Source organism: Microcaecilia unicolor, chromosome 6 (assembly GCF_901765095.1).
Source record: "Microcaecilia unicolor chromosome 6, aMicUni1.1, whole genome shotgun sequence".
NCBI classification, from domain to species: domain Eukaryota; kingdom Metazoa; phylum Chordata; class Amphibia; order Gymnophiona; family Siphonopidae; genus Microcaecilia; species Microcaecilia unicolor.
The window spans coordinates 163,149,383-163,168,118 of NC_044036.1; the positions used below are offsets into that span (position 1 = coordinate 163,149,383).

The 18,736-nt window shown below is 43.8% G+C and overlaps 1 protein-coding gene across 1 annotated transcript in view; it reads left to right on the plus strand.

Annotated features, from left to right (window-relative positions):
- The first annotated feature begins 5,294 nt into the window (after positions 1-5,294).
- FAM120A (family with sequence similarity 120A) overlaps positions 5,295-18,736 on the plus strand; it is a 185,026-nt gene continuing 171,584 nt past the window's right edge. Inside the window, exon 1 of the mRNA XM_030208505.1 lies at positions 5,295-6,095. Within this exon, the coding sequence (XP_030064365.1) occupies positions 5,622-6,095 (474 nt within the window). The 5' untranslated portion in view covers positions 5,295-5,621. The remainder of the gene's footprint in view (positions 6,096-18,736) is intronic.

Consider the following 18,736-nt stretch of genomic DNA (forward strand, 5'->3'; position numbering starts at 1 on the left):
TTAGCTTGTGTGTAGCTAGTTTTGGTTCTATTGCTTATTTCCTAGTCTTGCCTCTGGTCTGTATTCCTGGCTTGGGTTTCTTTCTTAGTGGCAGCTTTCAGTATTGCTCTGCTCCCTGCCTGTATTTCTAGCTACTGGAGCTTCAGTCATAGTCCTGTCCTCTGCCTGTATTTCTCAGCTACTGGAGCTCCAGCCATAGCCCTGCTCCCTGCTTGTATTTCTAGCTACTGGAGCTTCAGCCCTAGTCCTGTTCTCTGCCTGTATTTCTCAGCTACTGGAGCTCCAGCCATAGCCCTGCTCCCTGCCTATATTTCTAACTACTGGAGCTTCAGCCATAGTCCTGTCCTCTGCCTGTATTTCTCAGCTACTGGAGCTCCAGCCATAGCCCTGCTCCCTGCCTGTATTTCTAGCTACTGGAGCTTCACCCATAGTCCTGTCCTCTGCCTGTATTTCTCAGCTACTGGAGCTCCAGCCACAGCCCTGCACCCCTGTCTGCCTTGCTTTTGTCTAAGTGCCTGGGGGCACTTCTGAATCCTGATTCCTGGTGGTCCTGCCTGCTAGTACCAGTACCAGTTTTCCTCCAAGTCCTGCCGGCTGCCTGCACCCGGGGGCTAAACCCCCGGGGAACGGCAGCTATGTGTAGGTGAAGCCTAGGTCCAGTCCCATGTGTTCCAGTTCAGTGCGTACCAGTCCGGTGCGTTCCAGTCCAGTGGGTTCCAATTCAGTACTCCAGTCCGGGGTTCCAGTCCTGTTTTGCTTTGTCTCTGGTTTGGAGGTGATTTTGCCTGCCACTGCCGCTCCACGGCAGGGGTCCAAGGGCTCACAATCCAGTGCCTCCAGGAGAAGCCTGACAGTACTCTTATTAACTCCTTGGACTATGGATTAAGCCTTACTCCAAGATATGCCAATAATCCAGAGGTTACATTGTATTTACTATTTATAGATGAGCTGAAATGCTATAGTTCCAGTGACCAACAATTAGCGGAACATCTTTGAATGGTGAAAAGCTTTTCAGATGATATAAAGATGTCTTCAGGGCTAGACAAATGTATTCAGTTTTGTTCAATTTTCCCCTAAGGAAAGTCACCTTAGTACATTTGTCTGACTGATGACTATGAGATAAAGGAAAGATCTAGGAGGCAAGGAAGGAACAACTAAAGCAGAAATCGCTAAGAGAAAAAAATGAGAAAAGAAGAGAGACCCAAAACTAATAATGAAGAGTGCATTAACATCACAGAATAAGATATAGGCTATTAATTGACACTCTCATATAAGTTTTGGTATTACAGACTGGCCTCTTAAAGATCCTAAAAATACTAGATGTGCGAATGAGAAAACTTCTCCATGCCCATGAGGTCATCTATAAGAATCAGTGTATGCTTACACTGTACATTCCTAGATCTGAAGGAAGGATGGGTCTCATAGAAATAGATTACACTTATTGAGCTACTCTCATAGGCCTCCAGGCTTACTTAATGGCATTATCAGAACCCAATTCCCCAAAGGTGTTGAAATATGAAAGAAACCTTCCAGAACCCAGTTCCATCATTAAACTTGGACAAGCATTTCGAATAGGAATGGTTGAAAATCCATTGGTACCAAAAGGAAAGGAAGCAACAGAATTTGCAAAGGAAGAGAAAGAAAAAACCTCTTCAAGGAATTGGATCAGCAGAGGATAATCAACACGTGGCAAATACGTAAGTACAGCACAAAATATAAAATGTTGCTCCAGGAACTATTTGTGGATCAACATCAGACACATGAATAAGGAGAAGTGAATTGAAATCTAAGGATGAACAATTGGTAGTTGCAGCCTAGTGCAATGGATTATGGATGAGATGGTTTACAGCAAGCATTGAAAAAACTGGTGCAACAGACATCTGTAGATTCTGTAAGAAAAAGCTAGAAATGGTTTCTTATCTTGTGGCTGGCTGCGAAGTGTTGATGGTGGAAAACGTTTATACAGAAAGGCACAACAAGGTGGCACGTCTCATTTATTGGAAACTCTGTAAGAACTACAACATCAGTGTACTGGAAAAGCATTAGAATTAGCACCCTAAGAGAACTGTGGGAAACAAAGAGGTTTTGATCACCTGGGACATCCCCAGCCTCATTGATAAAAGGCTGGATGCCAGAAAACCAGATATAGTTGTAAGAGAGAAAAACACCAGAATAGCACTGATTACGGAGGTGTGAGTCCCAAGTGATTACTCAGTACGTTGCATGGAGAGAGGGATGATCCTCAAGTACCAAGAAATGCAGTCTGAGACTAAGAAAATGTGGCAGGATACAGAAATATTTCCCATCATTTTGGGTGCCACAAGCGTGATAAAAAATAACCTCCAAGCACAACTGGATACGTTGCCTATACATGTTACATCTTATCAACTACAGAAAGAAGCTTTCACAATGCAAGTACCATGGTGAGTGCTAGCAGTAAATTTCAGATACTGATATCATACTCCACATGCCCTGACTTAGGAGTGAGGTTCATTCTTGTCATGGTATGTGCAAAACTAACCCACTTGGAGAAATTGCCCCAGAAACCCTCCCCCATCCAGCCAGTTTCAGCTATCCAGTAAAACTTATAATTGATAGTATCATTCAACAAATTCTTCTATATGGGAGTGGTGTTTGGATTCTCTATAGGATTGGTCAAAGAAAGTAAATCCTAAGATCCATCTTGCTTTGTAGACGCTATCATCATTGTATATAACCCCTGAAGCAGGCATGCGCCAAAACATGACCATTTCATGTTCATATTTCTTTTTAATAAATGATTCAGTTTGGAACTTAGGACTTACTTTCTTTGACTGATCATACATTTGTAAGACCTTGCCTCTGTCTGGACTGACTCCTCTACAGAACTGGTCAGAATCTCAATATAAACCATGAAGTTACAGTTCTGTATTATAAACTCAATATTCCCCGACAATGGAGTTATTCCACATATAGCTTGCCATGCAAAAAATATTCAAATTGAGATGATGACCTCAGGAACACAGCAGGTATGCCTTCCACTGCCAGGCACTTTGTTTCAAGAAGATGGATATTTGTTTTTGGAGCTACCATGAAACCCACTGCTGTCACCTGAAGTGCAGCTCAAGCCACTCCAGCTTACATGTTTGGTCTGGTTCTGGCAGGGGGCCAAGTCTATCTTTTGGTGCTGCACTTGTCACCCTGTAGTAATGCCTATGCCAGTGATGGCAAACCTATGGCACGCGTGCCATCGCCTCAGCCAGTTCCAGCCCCCCCGCCCCCCGAGCACCAGGGCCCACCTCCGAATAAAAGTCATAACTGGTCGGGGTTAAGGCGGCGTCGGCGGCAGCAGCAGTAGTGAAAAGCGTGCTGACTCGGCAAGCCTTCAGCCTTCCCTTCTGTCTCTCAAACTCTGGTCCCGCCCTCATTTCCCGTTTCAGAAAAGGCAGGACCACAGAGCTTGAGAGACAGAAGGGAAGGCTGAAGGCGCGCTGAGTCAGCATGCTTTTCACTGCTGCTGCGACCGACGATGCCTTAACCCCGACCAGGTATGACTTTTAAATTTCGGAGGGGGGCCTGGTACTCGGATGGAGGGAGGGCGGGCTGCTCTGGAAAAGCTTTTGTCTTGACACCATTGATTTTCCTTGTCAGACCAGCCTCCATGTAGGGTTGCTGGTGTGTTTTCACTGTGACAGCACAGCAGGATTAAATAAAACACCATTCCATTTGTGGAGCACAAAGATTGGCTACCGCAGTAGTAGGAAAATGCTGATAGAAGAGAGTCATTGAATGAGCAGCATTCTGGTTCCTCCCACGACAACCCTGGAACTGGGAGGGAGGGAGAGCAGTGGCATAGCTACGTGGGGCCTGAGGGGGCCTGGGCCCCTGTAGATTTCAGTCGGGACCCCCCTCCCGGCGAACCCACCCCCGCCTATCTTCGATTTTGCTGGCGGGGGACCCCAATCCCCACCAGCCGACGTCCTCTCCGACCTGCAGTCAGACTCAGAAAAGTCTTCTTCCTTCAACAGTTGCATGCTGACAGTCAGCATGCAACTGTTGAAGGAAAAAGAGTTTTCTGAGTCCGACTGCAGCACAGAACGGTCGGAGAGGATGTTGGCTGGCGGGGATTGGGGTCCCCCGCCAGTAAAACCGAAGGTAGGCGGGGCGGATTCGCAGCGGGAGGGGGGTCAGCAGAGGCAGGGGGCGGCAATGGCGGCAGGGGGGGGGGAAGGCGGTGTCGGGAGGGGGAGCTCTGGACCCCCCTCCCACGGAAGTCTGGCTACGCCCCTGAGGGAGAGGGGGGACCCTGGCCCTGGGAGGGAGAGGGGACCCTGTGGAACTCAGAGGGAGGGGGGATCCTGTTAAACTGGGAGGGAGGGGGACCCTGGAACTCGGGGGGAGGTGGAGGGGGGACGAGAGGGGAATGGCACTTTGCGATAAATAATTAGATTTTTGGCACTCGGTCTCTGAAAGGTTCGCCATCACTGGCCTATGCTGATGTGACTGAGGATCTCATGGTGGTGAAACAATGTGTCAAGGTGATAGCCAAAGCCAGAAGGATGTTAGGCTGCAGTGTTAATGCCCCTGTATAAGTCATTGTTGAGTATTGGGTTCAGTTCTGGAGACTGCACCTCGCTAAATACATAAAAGATGACAATATCAAAATATATACATGAAACAGGAAAAGTGTTCCAATGAGAGGGAAGGTGTGAGAACCAGGGAGCAGTGAAGGGGTCATCAGAAGATGAAAAAAAACGTATAAAACTTTATGGTTTATAATGATAGGAAACCTAGATCCTTATAAAATGTCAGCTGGGTGTGAAAATATTTCATCACCTTAACTTCAAAGGTATTACCTTCCTTTTGTGGTAGAAACAGGACTGCATCTGAATTCAAGAAAGGGTGGGCCAGGCATTGGATCTATAGTAGATGATACCCATATGCCTTTTATCAGTCATTTCCTAGGTTTTCACTCAACCCTAAGGTCACTGATGCTCACCCACAGAGCTTTGAAAACAACGAGGGAGCCTCGGCCTCTGCCTGTGTGTGACAGAAGCCTCCAGTCAAGTTTCAGGCCCAGGGCGCAGAGCCGTTTTTTTTTTTTTCTCTCCCCGTGGCGCTCGAGCGCGACCCTCTCCCGCCGCCCCTGTCCTCGCGGGCCCGGCCGCTGCAAGGGAAGGAAGGAGGTGGAGACGGCGTGTGGCGGGCCCGGGTTCCTCCTCTTCCCGTCGAGGGCCGCTCGGCTTCCTGCGCGATGCGGGGCTGTACGTCAGCGCGATCCGCCGCCGAGTGCTGGCACAGCTCCTCAGCCATGGCTCTGTGAGGCAGCAGCACATGGCGGCCGCGGCAGCCATGAGCCCCCCAACCTCCTGCAATCGACTACTCCCCCCTGCAAAGTAACGCCACCACCACCCGCCCGTGACAGGACTCGTGCTCAGCAGCCCCCTCCTCAGCAATTCGCCGCCGCCGCCGCCTTCTCCTCAGGCCGGGGCTTTCACTTTGCAGCACCTCGCCGCTAATTTCGCGCTAGTTTTCGGTTGATTCGGGGGGAGGGGGGGACTCAGGGTTTGCTTAATTTTTAATCTTTCTTTTCCAGTAGGAATCCATTTCTTGTTTTTGGCGGGTTTTGTTTCCTCGCCGCCATGGGAGTACACGGTTTTCAGGACTACATCGAGAAGCATTGCCCCAACGCCGTGGTGCCGGTGGAGCTGCAGAAGCTGGCCCGGGGCAGCCTGGTGGGAGGAGGCCGGCAGCGGCCCCCGCAAACCCCGCTGCGCCTCCTCATCGACGCTGACAACTGTCTGCACCGGCTCTACGGCGGCTTCTACACGGACTGGGTGAGCGGCGGCCAGTGGAACCACATGCTGGGCTTTCTGGCGGCGCTGGCCAAGGCCTGCCACAACGGCAACATCGAGCTCTTCGTCTTCTTCAACGGCGCCCTGGAGAAGGCCCGGCTGCACGAGTGGGTGAAGCGGCAGGGCAACGAGCGGCAGACGGCGCAGCAGATTGTCAGCCACGTCCAGAACAAGGGCACCCCGCCGCCCAAGGTCTGGTTCCTGCCTCCCGTTTGCATGGCGCACTGCATCCGCCTGGCCCTCATCAGGTTCCACATCAAGGTAAGCCCCCCTCCCTCTTGCAAACTTCTTTACCTGAACAGAGGGCCAGGAGCACTTGCTCTTATTTCTGCCCCTTGCCCACCGTTTCCCCTTTGCTTCTTTGGCCAGTGATGTTGCAGGTGGCTTTCAGACGCCCTTCTTAAATTGTTTTGTGAAAAGAAGGTTACTTATTGGGTTGGTGGAGCTGAGCTGGCAAGAGCCCCTTGAATTTGATCAGAAACTGAATGCAATGCACTCACTCTAGGCCTTGCCTCTTTTTTTTTTTTTTTTTTCTTGATGGCAGTGGGGACTGACTGCTGCTTCCTCCTCCTTTTCCTTCCTTCCTGAACTATCAGTGTGCCAAGTTATCCAGTTTCAGGAGGGAGACTTTGTGGCCAGTCCTGGTTTTGAACGTGCATTGTGGTATTTGTAGTCCTTAGGAACGTAATAATACCAATATTGAGTCAGACCAATGGTCCATCTAGCCCAGTATCCTGCTTCCAACAGCGGCCAATCCAGGTCACAAGTATCTGGCAGAAACCCAATTAGTAGCAACATTACTTGATTCTACCTATTGAAATTCATGTTTTAGGACCCATAATATATTCTCTGGGGTTGTCTGAAATCCAGACTTGCTTACAATCTACCTTTTAGAATGGGATTATTTGACTACTTTGGGAACAAAGTTTGTGCACCTGAAATATCCATGCAGCTTTTCTGAGGGTCTTACTGTATCAAAATGGCTGAGTCTTATCTTTGGACTTTCAGGTGTTGCAAGAGCAGAGGAGACTAGAGTGAAACAACTGCATGCAACAGTTGAAAATATTGGACATTTTAGCAGATTGCAAGGAAGCAAAGTGGAGCTAGGTCCAAATCAATAAACTCTTTTCCTTCTATTACTAAGGTTGGCCTGTGTGGCCAGTGCAGTAGTGTTGCCAGGCAGTTGCTTCCTCTGCCTGAAACTCAGGTTTGATCTCAGACTTGCGTGTGCTCCCTTTTTCTTTTAGCAAGCACATTAACACCTACACTGAAGTCCTCTGAGCATTCTGTGCACAATAACAATAGCACAAATAAGCACATGTTAACTTTGGCATAGTTTTGAGCACCCGCCTCTGAATGCTGAGAGGGCTCGAGCACTGGTGCTAAGGTGCACAAATTGTATTGAAATGTATTTAAATGGATGTTAGTGAGGTCAGTATTCCTGCGTAATGCTCAGATGGAAGTGTTCAGAAGGAAATGATGGCCTTAACGCTGAAAAGTTTTCGCTAGGTCAGGGACAGTGTTGCAGGTTTCGAAGAGAAGATTTCTTGTCAGTTTTTCACATTGAACTGCAGGTTTTGTCTTCTTTTACAAGTGTAAGGAAGCCCGTGAAAGATTGAAGCGCAAATAGTGAAAAACATGTGTGCATGTCCATTCAAAACTGAAAGTGAAAGCACACATAAGTGTCTGTTTTTCTGCGCTTAAATAAAAGTCTTTCAAAAAACTTTCAAAAGTTTTTCATATTTAAACGCAGAAGAACTGCGCTGGTGTGCTTGCACTTCTGGTTTTGTCTGGACATGTGCACAAGAGCTGCGCTTACTGCAAAACCCTTGTGCGCATGGGCCAGGCATGTTCCTCTTGCCTCTTTTTGGTTTGATTGTTCAGTTAACCGTGCATAACATTTGCATACTGTTTGCTTCGAGCATAGCTTTGCTGTTTTTTGCGCTGTTGTTCCGTTGTGGACTTTAGTGCCCAACTTTGAGCATTGGCCTCTGAATGCTAAATAGTTTAAAGTATAAGCAGCTGGTTCCAGCATAGAGAGCAGTAGCTAATTTATGTTGTAAGGGGTCAACTGTTACAATCCGGTATGATCAGTAATTTGGTGGTTAAATATGTTTGGCAGACAGTGTTTGATTTTCATTTTGTGATTATATATACAGAGACTCAAGCTGCCTATTTAACAGTTGTTAAACCTTATTGTTGATTTTGTTCATTCCTTTAACATCTCATTTAATTATACATCTTAGCCTGATTATTTAGAACTACACTATATATAGGATTGATGCCAATAAGGTAATCTTCAGTTCTTACATTTTATCCTTTGTGCTGGGTAAAATTCATTTCAGTACCTCATTTTCATATTTTTCTTTCTCTGAGAGATGAAGAGCTTTTTTTTGTTTCAAAATTAGAAACAATTTTCAGTGAAATATGTTGTCCATCATGGATGGATGTAGAGATCCATTTAAGTGGTGATTTCATTATTGATTACATATGAAGATTATAGTAACATAGTAAATGACGGCAGATAAAGACCTGAATGGTCCAGCCAGTCTGCCCAACAAGATAAACTCATTTTACATGGTATGTAATACTTTATATGTATATCCGAGTTTGATTTGTCCCTGCCTTTATCAGGGCACAGACTGTAGAAGTCCGCCCTGCACCGGTTTTATTCTCCAAATACTGGCGTCGCCACCCAATGTCCGCTAAGATTCCATAGATCCATTCCTTCTAAACAGGATTCCTTTGTGTTTATCCCACGCATGTTTGAATTCCATTACCATTTTCATCTCCACAACCTCCCGCGGGAGGGCATTCCACGTATTCACTACCCTCTCCGTGAAAAAATACTTCCTGACATTACTCCTGCAACCCCAATTCATATCCTCTAGTTTTACCAACTTCCCGTCTCCAGAAAAGGTTCGTATGCGGATTAATACCTTTCAAATATTTGAACGTCTGTATCATGCCACCCCTGTTTCTCCTTTTCTCCAAGGTATACATATTAAGGTCAGCAAGTCTCTCCTCGTACGGTTTGCAACGCAAATCCCATACCATTTTTGTAGCTTTTCTTTGCACCGCTTCCAGTCTTTTTTACATCTGTAGCCAGATATAGCCTCCAAAACTGAACACAATACTCCAAGTTCAAATTGTGATTAAGTACAGTAAAAAAAAAAAAAATTGAAACATTTCTTACTGAGAGTGGTGATTATATGGTGAACTGAAGGGAGTGTTGTTTGGTAATATGACACCACTACCCTTAGTGTTAGGTATTATGGTTTCATAATAATTTTTTTTTTCAAGACTTTCAGATTGTTTGTAGTAGTTATAAACTAAGCTTCTGTAAAGTTTATATGTACTTGGGTGTACTTTCCCATTTGGACTTGTGATATCTTTTAAGACTTGAAAGAGCTTTTAATAATTTTACCAGCAACATTTGAAATCTGCTTCTTGTAGATCACTTGAGTACAGATAAGATATGTGGAGGGGCATTTTTGATATGATGTTTTACTGAAAACATCCAGTCGAGGAGTGGCCTAATGGTTAGTGTTGTGGGCTTTGATCCTGGCAACCTGGGTTCAATTTCCACTGCAGCTTCTTCTGACCTTGGGCAAGTCATTTAACCCTCTATTGCCCCAGGTACAAAAACTTAGATTGTGAGCCCTCTAGGGACAGTGAAAGTACCTGCATATAATATGTACAGACCTGCATATATCTAGTAGCGCTATAGAAATGATTAGTAGTAGTATATCAAGAGGTGAACATACCAGTTTTTGAACCAGTAAAATGGCTTATCTTTTTGTTTCAAAAATGGCCATGTTCTAGAAGTTTTTGTGCTCAGTGTATCTATCATTTTTTTTTCTTTCTTCCGAAAATGGCCCAAAAAAATAGTCCAAGGGAAAAACACACAAAAATAAGCCATTAGGATATATGCAGGGCCAGCATTCTTAGTAGACTGGCCACACAGACATCCCATAAGAGCAGTTGGACACCCTAGGGGGCACTGCAGTGGACCTCAATTAAAAGGTCCCAGGTACACATCTTACAGTTACCTCCTTATATTGTATGTTGAGCCCTCCAAAACCCACCAAAAACTTACTGTACCCAACTGTATACCACTACAATAGCCTTTATGCCTGCAGATGTCACCTATATGTGGGTACAGTAGATTTTTGGTGGGTTTTGGATGGCTCACACTTTCCACCACAAGTGTACAAGTTAGAGTGGGCCTGAGTTCCCTTCTCTACACAGTGCACCTCATCGACCACTAGGCTACCCCAAAGACCTGCTTGCTGCTCGTAGGCCTGGCCATAACGTCTGAAGCAGTCATAGAGGCTGGTATGTAGTGTCCCCCCCCCCCCACATCTTTAGGGGGGGGTGGGGGGGAGGGAGGGTCATGCCTTAATCCCTCCAGTGCTTATTTAGGGTGCCTTTTTGTGACTTAGTCATGATTGAAACAGGTCTAGACCAAAAGTTTTAGCCCTGGAAGTTTTTGCTTTGTTTCATTATGGTAGAAAACATTCAGGTTTTGGGAACGCACAAATATGACCCCTGACACCCCGCTGTGATATGGATGTGCTGCATACACACTGCGTAGAAAAATGTCTTAAAAATGGGTTTCAAACATAGCAATTTGGACGTTTTGGCAAAAAAGTCCATCTGCTGTTTTGTGCCGCGTTTTTGACGTTTTTCTGTTCCGAGAATGAGCCCCTTAATATGTTAGAGATCAAGAATTACAGGGTGATCTGTCATTGGAGCTTAGCTTAACTTCACTGAGCATTTACAATGACTTTTTGTCAGTTTATAGCACTTTGTTAATTAGGACGAAAGGTAGATTTGGGAATAGTCATATATCTAAAACATCATATCATATATAAACATAAAACATTGTACAAGGTGAGTTTCATGTAGGCCCTTATGACTGTAAATTAGGATGAAGGACAATCCAGAGGTTTATACCTCTGTTCCTGGAGGGCTGCAAGCTGATCTGGTTTTCAGGATACCCCAGGTGAATATGCACAAAAGAGATTTGTGTGCAGACTGCATAAAGGTGAGTTACATTAAGGCAGTGGCATACCAAGATGGGGTGCTGGGAGTGGTCTGCTCCAGGTGTAGGCAGTAAGGGGGTGCATTGTCTGTAGAGAATTTAAAAAACAGTAATAAAACCGACTAAGAGTCGGTCTGCTTTTTATTATTACAATGTTGTTGCTCATTTCATTTCATGATTATTACTGAAAATAATATAGAGAAGACTGTGTCAAATATGCTAGGTGTGCTACTGTATTCAGGTAAGATAGGTATTGGGTGTGTGCAGCCCAAAAATTTGTTTCATATTGTTTACTGTGTTGTTTATGTGAATTTTCCTTTTGTTCAGGGGATTTTCCCTATTTTTTTGTCAGAGGAACAGTGGGTGCTCTTTCAACAAGAGGGTGTACTCTTTTCCGATCATCCTTGCATGTGTGAATAGTGCACATGCATGAACTATTGGAAAAGAATACTCATTCTTTACTTACTTTACTTTATTGGATTTATACCCCACAGAGGTCAGATACACAAATCAATAACAGGTCAGGGGTGCATGAAGAGGGAGAATGGAGATAAATGGACAGTTAACGTATCTTGGGAGGTAGTGCGGTATCGTGATCTGGGTATATTTGTGCTGTTTATAGTTTTGATGCTAGGTTGCATTGATCAGGAATTTTTTGTACAAAAATGTTTTACATTTTTTACATAACCTTTTATAGATGGTGTCGTGTGTCCTTTGGCAATGCATTCCTTCTGAAATGACATGAGAAATGTTATTCCTATGTTCCAGACATTCCTATGTTGAATGCACATTCCTAGTAGGTATTACCCTGTCCCTAGAAGGCTTATATGTGAAAGGTCTCCTTTACTAACTTGGCGTTAATGAAGTTAACCATATAGGGCAGGAATGGGCAGCCATGGTCCGCAAGGGCCACAATCCAGTTGAGTTCAAGATTTCTACAATGAATATTCATAAAATTAATTTCCATGTATTTCTTTCACTGTATTCAAATAGATCTCATGCATATTTATTGTGGAAATCTTGAAAACCTGACTGGATTATGGCTCTTGAGGGCCGTGGTTGCCCACTCCTGATACGGGGCCATTTTGAGAGACTTGTGGATGTGGAGAGGCTTTTGCTGCTGTGATGACCATGGAGAAGTTTTGCTGTCACTATCCCCTGAAGCAGTGATACAGCGAATCAGGGCCACTGTCGGGCTAAATGAGATTTAGTGACAGAGAGGTTGGACATTGTTATTTAATAAGAGATAAGTTTATTGTTTTCCGCATGTCTATATGAGATAATTTGTTTGCTTGAAATGGCTACTCCAGTGGAGATTTTGCTTACAGCTTGTATTCTACAGCTTTGGACTGTGTTTGTTAATATTTAATACTTGTTGAGACTCTTAGTCTATTTTTCAAAGTTTTCGTGGAGGTTTTTTGACATATGATTGTAATTGTTCCTATCTTTAAGCACAATAGTTCATAGTAACATAGTAGATGACAGCAGAAAAAGACCTGCACGGTCCATCCAGTCTGCCCAACAAGATAAACTCATATGTGCTACTTTTTGTGTACACCTGACCTTGATTTGTATCTTGTATCTTGGCCGAAACACGGACCATGTAGGGTCCCAATAAAACTGTTTTGGTGCTGTTACTATCTGTGGTCTTCAGTTTGGTCCTTTTGGTTTCTTCCGCTCTTCTTGTGGTTGCTTGTGCGCTTTGCGGGAGGTTTGGACCCTCTTTTGGTTGGTCTCTTGATTTGTATCTGCCATTTTCAGGGCACAGACTGTAGAAGTCTGCCCAGCACTAGCCCCGCCTCCCACCACCGGCTCTGCCACCCAATCTCGGCTAAGCTTCTGAGGATCCATTCCTTCTCAACAGGATTCCTTTATGTTTATCCCACGCATGTTTGAATTCCGTTACCGTTCATCTCCACCACCTCCCGCGGGAGGGCATTCCAAGTATCCACCACTCTCTCTGTGAAAAAATACTTCCTGACGTTTTTCTTGAGTCTGCCATCTTCAATCTCATTTCATGTCCTCTAGTTCTGCCACCTTCCCATCTACGGAAAAGGTTTGTTTGCGGATTAATACCTTTCAAATATTTGAACGTCTGTATCATATCACCCCTGTTTCTCCTTTCCTCCAGGGTATAGGTGTTCAGGTCAGCAAGTCTCTCCTCATATGTCTTGTAACGCAAATCCCATACCATTCTCATAGCTTTTCTTTGCACCGCTTCAATTCTTTTTACATCCTTAGCAAGGTATGGCCCACAAAACTGAACACAATACTCCAGGTGGGGCCTCACCAACGACTTATACGGGGGCATTAAAACCTCTTCTGCTGGTCACTCCTCTCTCTATACAGCCTAGCAACCTTCTGGCTACGACCACCGCCTTGTCACACTGTTTCGTCGCCTTCAGATCCTCAGATACTATCACCCCAAGATCCCTCTCCCCGTCCGTACATATCAGACTCTCACCGCCTAACACATACGTCTCCCGTGGATTTCTACTCCCTAAGTGCATCACTTTGCATTTCTTCTCATTGAATTTTAATTGCCAAATCTTAGACTATTCTTCTAGCTTCCGCAGATCCTTTTTCATGTTTTCCACTCCCTCCCGGGTGTCCACTCTGTTACAAATCTTAGTATCATCCGCAAAAAGGCAAACTTTACCTTCTAACCCTTTGACAATGTCACTCACAAATAATTGAACAGAATCGACCCCAGCACCGATCCCTGAGGCACTCCACTACTCACCTTTCCCTCATCCGAGCGAATTCCATTAACCACCACCCTCTGGCGTCTGTCCATCAACCAGTTCTTAATCCAGTTCACCATGTCTGGTCCTATTTTCAGCCTGTCAAGTTTATTCAAGTGCCTCCTGTGGGGAACCATGTCAAAAGCTTTGCTGAAATCTAAGTAGATTACGTCTATAGCACGATTTACCTTTGGTAAAACCATGTTGTCTCTGATCTTGCAACTTATTGGTGAATTTAGAGCACTGGTTTCTGAGGGCTTTGTTTCTCCATGTTTTTTGCATTTTGGGGGAAGGTGACTTACTTGTGCTGCAGATAAGCCATAACATTGCGCTTTTTTGAGCTGAACTTTGTATTTGTTTTTTTGAGTTTCAGTTTGGCTAGTTCCTCATTGCTAGTTGCCAATGTAATAAAGCCATTTTTGCACTCTTTTGCAAAGATTGAAGCATATGCTTGTTCCACAATCAAGCTTTTTACACACTGTACACAAAACAGTTAATATCCAAATTAATATAACGTGGATGTTTAACAGGTTCTCACATTTTGAAGGAAATTTATAGTCGAACACTAACATTCCAAGAAAGGAAGCAATTTCGCCTCCTTCTTCCATGCATGAATTAAAGTTTTACATATAAATAGATTTAAGGAAAAAGTGAGGCAAATATCAAGTCCTGGGTTCAGATGAGACTGGGAACAGAATTTTCTCCAAGGACAAGCAAGACATTGGTTCTCACCTATGGATGATGTCATCCAACAGAGCCCGATGCGGATGCTACCCAGCGTTCTGTAACTCTAAGAAATCTTTGGCAGCATCGCACCACGCATGTGTGAGTACCTTTCTGCCCAGCAAGAGCGCACAGGACCAGCAGTCTTTGTTTTTCCGCTGAGTAGAGAGGTCGTGTTCTGTGTGCTCTCTTCAGCACGTCAAATGTTCATTTTTTTTCCTGGTGTCTTCTCTCGTTGTACTTTCTTTTTTTTTTTTTGTCTTAATAGTTTCTACTTTTTGCTCGTATTTTTACTCTTTTTATTCGATTAGTGATTTTGGCAAGTTTTCTTTATTTTTCTCGCAGCTCCTGAGGCCTACTTTTACTAGCTATGAAACATATGTGCAAGGAGGTCTGGATCCCAGTTTTAGATAATCTTTCTTTAAAATGTTGAAAACCCAAACATCATTCCCTCTAGTAATTTGGCTGTTAGTAGTTAAGCTAGAAGATTTTGGGCAAAAACTTTGTGCATGCTCACACATAAACAGAATTACATTAGTCATCTGCATATGGCTGAGGAATATCTGAGTTTGTATTAATGCATGTTGTCAACTATGTCTGTCTCCTAATCTGTTTTTCTGATTTCTATCTACAGTTAATCACAAATATATTACGAGGGTTACATGAAAAGTAATGTCTCCACCTCCATAATTCATCAACAGATGGCAGCACCAAATGCGCTCCATGAGTTTATTTGTTCTTTGAAATCTCTTCCTTTACCTCAGTTTGTGGGAAGTGTCTGTGTGTTTTGCTATTGCTTGTGAAATGGAAGCATGTGGTGAGCACTAATCAGTGCATTATGCCATGATAGAATTTCTGACTGTTGAAAGAGTCCCTCCAAATGAAATTTATTGCTGCATGCAGGTTGTTTATGGTGATGACTGTATTGATGTGAGTTCTGTGCATCGCTAGTCCAAAAATGTAAAGATTGTGGACCAGAAAGGGCTGATTTGTGTGATCAAAAACAAAGTGGACAACCTGTGACAGCAACAGATGAATCTCACGCAAGAAAATGAACTCGTAAAGGACTGTCGGAGGATCATTCAATGCATTATATTGCAAAGTTGAAAACTTTGAAAGAACGACTGAGAAGAGTTCAGAAGCACATGAAGGAAATTTTTATTACAGCATGAAACATCACAGCAGCAATTGCAAAGATAGGTTTCATAGTCTTACACAAAGATAACTTAGGGAGCAAAAGATTCAATAATCCAGAAGGCCAAATTCCTTGTCATCTATACCTTCACTGGTAATGGGTTATGTCCATCTACCAGCGGAAGGAGACAGAGAAAATTGTTCCAAGTAAACCGCCCCTTAAGGGTATTTTCTCTGTCTCCTAGCAGATGGTGGACGGATCGTGCAGCTGCTCTGGATTGCTGGCTGGTAGCTCCTGTCCCAGATTCTTCTGGTGACAGTGGAGCCAGGGGTGTTCTGGTAGCTGTGTTGGGGCTAGTTTTAGATGATACTCAATGGTCCTGAGTTCCTCATCTGCCAGCTAGGGTGATATCCAGTGATCCTGGTTCCCTCCCCTCCCCTTCCTCCCCTGGCTGTCTTTCTAGCAGGGTGATGGTTGATTGTGGCATGGAGTAACTTGTCTCCCCTGTGGGGTTCTTCTTTTCTGTGGTGGTAGGTATTTCTGAATTTCTGCCTCTGAGGTAAGCCTTTATTTATTCCTGTTGCTAGTGAAGAAGGTTGTGCTTTTGTGCCGCATAAGAATTTAAATGTCTTTGTCATATCTTCCCTCTCCCGCCTTTCTTTCAAAGAATACATATTGAGATCTTTACGTCTGTCCCTATACACTTTATGACGAAGACCACTGACCATTTTAGTAGCTGCCCTCTGGACCAACTCCATCCTGTTTTAATATCTTTTTGAAGGTGTGGTCTCCAGAGTTTTACACAATATTCTAAATGAGGTCTCAAATGAGTCTTATACAGGGGCATCATCACCTCCTTTTTCCTGCTGGCCATTCTTCTACCTATGCACGCAAGCATCCTTCTAGCTTTTTCACCATTGCCTTTTCTACCTGTTTGGCAACCTTAAGATCATTACATATGATCACACCCAAGTTGCTGTCCTCTTTCGTGCACAAAATATCTTCACTCCCTAAACTGTACTGTTCCCTCAGGTTTTAGCAGCCAAAATGCATGAACCTGCATTTTTTAGCATTAAATCTTAGCTGCCAAATTCTAGATGATTTCTCTAGCTTAGCTAAGTCCTTCCTTAGGGACCATTAGGGGTGTCTACCCTATTGCAGATTTTGGTATCACCCACAAAGAGACAAAACTTACCAGACAGCCCTTGTGGCACACCACTGGTAATATCCTTTTCCTGAGAATACACTCCATTTACCACTGCTCTGTCCCCTTCCACTCAACCAGTTTCTAACCCAGTCAGTCACTTTAGGGCCCATACTGAGGGCACTCAGTTTATTTATTAGTTGTCTATGTGGAACCATGTCAAAAGCTTTGCTAAAATCTAAATACACCACATCTAGCGCTCTCCCTCGATCCAACTCTCTGGTTATCCAGTCAATGAAATTAATCAGATGTGTCTGACCAAGACCTGCTTCTAGTGAAACCATGTTGTCTTGGGTCCTGTAACCCATTGGATTCCAAAAAACTTTACTAGTCTCTATTTTAAAAGTGTTTCCATTAATTTACTTACCACAGAAGTCAGACTTACTGGCCTGTAGTTCCCAACCTCTTTCTTAGTTCCGCTTTTGTGGAGAGAGACCACATCTGCTCTTCTCTAGTCATCCGGGACCATTCCCTACTCTAGAGAAACATTGTAAAGGTCAGCCAGCAGAGCCACTAGAACTTTGCTAAGTTCCTTCAATATCCTCGGATGTATGCCATCCGTCCCCATTACTTTGTCCACCTTTAGTTTAGCCAGCTCCTCACAAACACAGTCCTCTGAAAATTATTCAGGGACTATCACCCCTCTAATCCTGTTTGTGTTTGCTTCTGCGGTCCTGCTCCCAGCCCTTCAACTGTGAACATAGAACAAAAATATTTAAGAAACTCCTTCTTATCTTTATCAGCTTCTACATATTCCTCCGCTTAACCTTTGAGTCTCACAATGCCACTTCTGCACTTCCTCATTTCACTAACATTTCAGCCTTACAGCTCCAAAGCTATGCCTGAATATTAGCATATTTAGGGTCCTGTTTACTAAGCTTTGCTAAGGGCGCGCTAACATTTTTAGTGTGCGCTAATGATTAGCATGTGCTAAATGCTAAGTCGCCTATAAAAACATATGGACAAATAGCATTTAGCGCGTGCTAATTTTAGTGCATGCTGTAAATGCTAGTGCACCATAATAAACAGGTCCCAAAATGAATAGCACTATTCTGAACAGGTTGTCTCCTGAAAATTCTTTTTGCTGAGATTTCATGCTTCTGATGCTGTAATCTTGTGTGATAACATGTTCTGCTCATAGGATTAAAGTTTCTGATTTTGCAGTTATTTAATCTTGGGTTTATCATTTGTGATAAGGAAAGTCTCCCTAAAAAGTAGTTAAATGTTCATTTTTTTAAACTTTAAAAAAATACCACTGCTGTAGTGCGTTGATCAGTTAAAACATCACAATCTCCTAACAGTACTCTACAGTACTTCCTTGGTTCATAGGAAGAAGAGTCTTACTGTTTTGTCTCGGCTTATAACAACTTCCAATTTGAGATTTTTTAAGCTGTCTGTTCCCAGCAGACTGGACTTTGTATTTGCAGGTTCATCCTACACCAGTGATTCTCAAACCAGCTCTAGCTTACGTAGTCAAGTTTAGCCGGGTGAGCTTTGTGGACTGGATTGAGAATTCCTGTCCTCCTCTAAGGGTGAAAATTTTACTCTCCCTCTCTTTTTTTATTTGAACATAAAAGTTTGAAGCCCATTGATCCATGCAGCAGAAGAAATGATTGGTTTCTAGGAATAAATAAATAAGAATATTTATTTTTTTAAATTTTATTGATTAGTATTTATTAACTGTTTTTATGAAGAGATTCACCCAAGTGTGTCTTTACTGGGGATGTATTAGTGTGAATAATAGTATGGGTGGTTTGTGTTTTTGAGCCTGGGGTTAGAGGAGAGAGATCATAGTCCTATTTGGCGCTGTAGAAAATAAAGCTGATTTAGGGGTCCTTTTATTATGGTGCGCTAACAGATTTAGTGCGCGCTAAATGATAAGACGCCTATTATTTTCCTGTGGATGTCTTCTCATTTAGCATGCACTAAATCTGTTAGCACGCCTTAGTAAAAGGACCTCTTAGTGTCAAATCAGAAACCAATTTTTAGGGCTCCTTCATGGGGTCCTTGTTATAAATCAGTGATGAGGTGTGCAGCAGAATTCATATG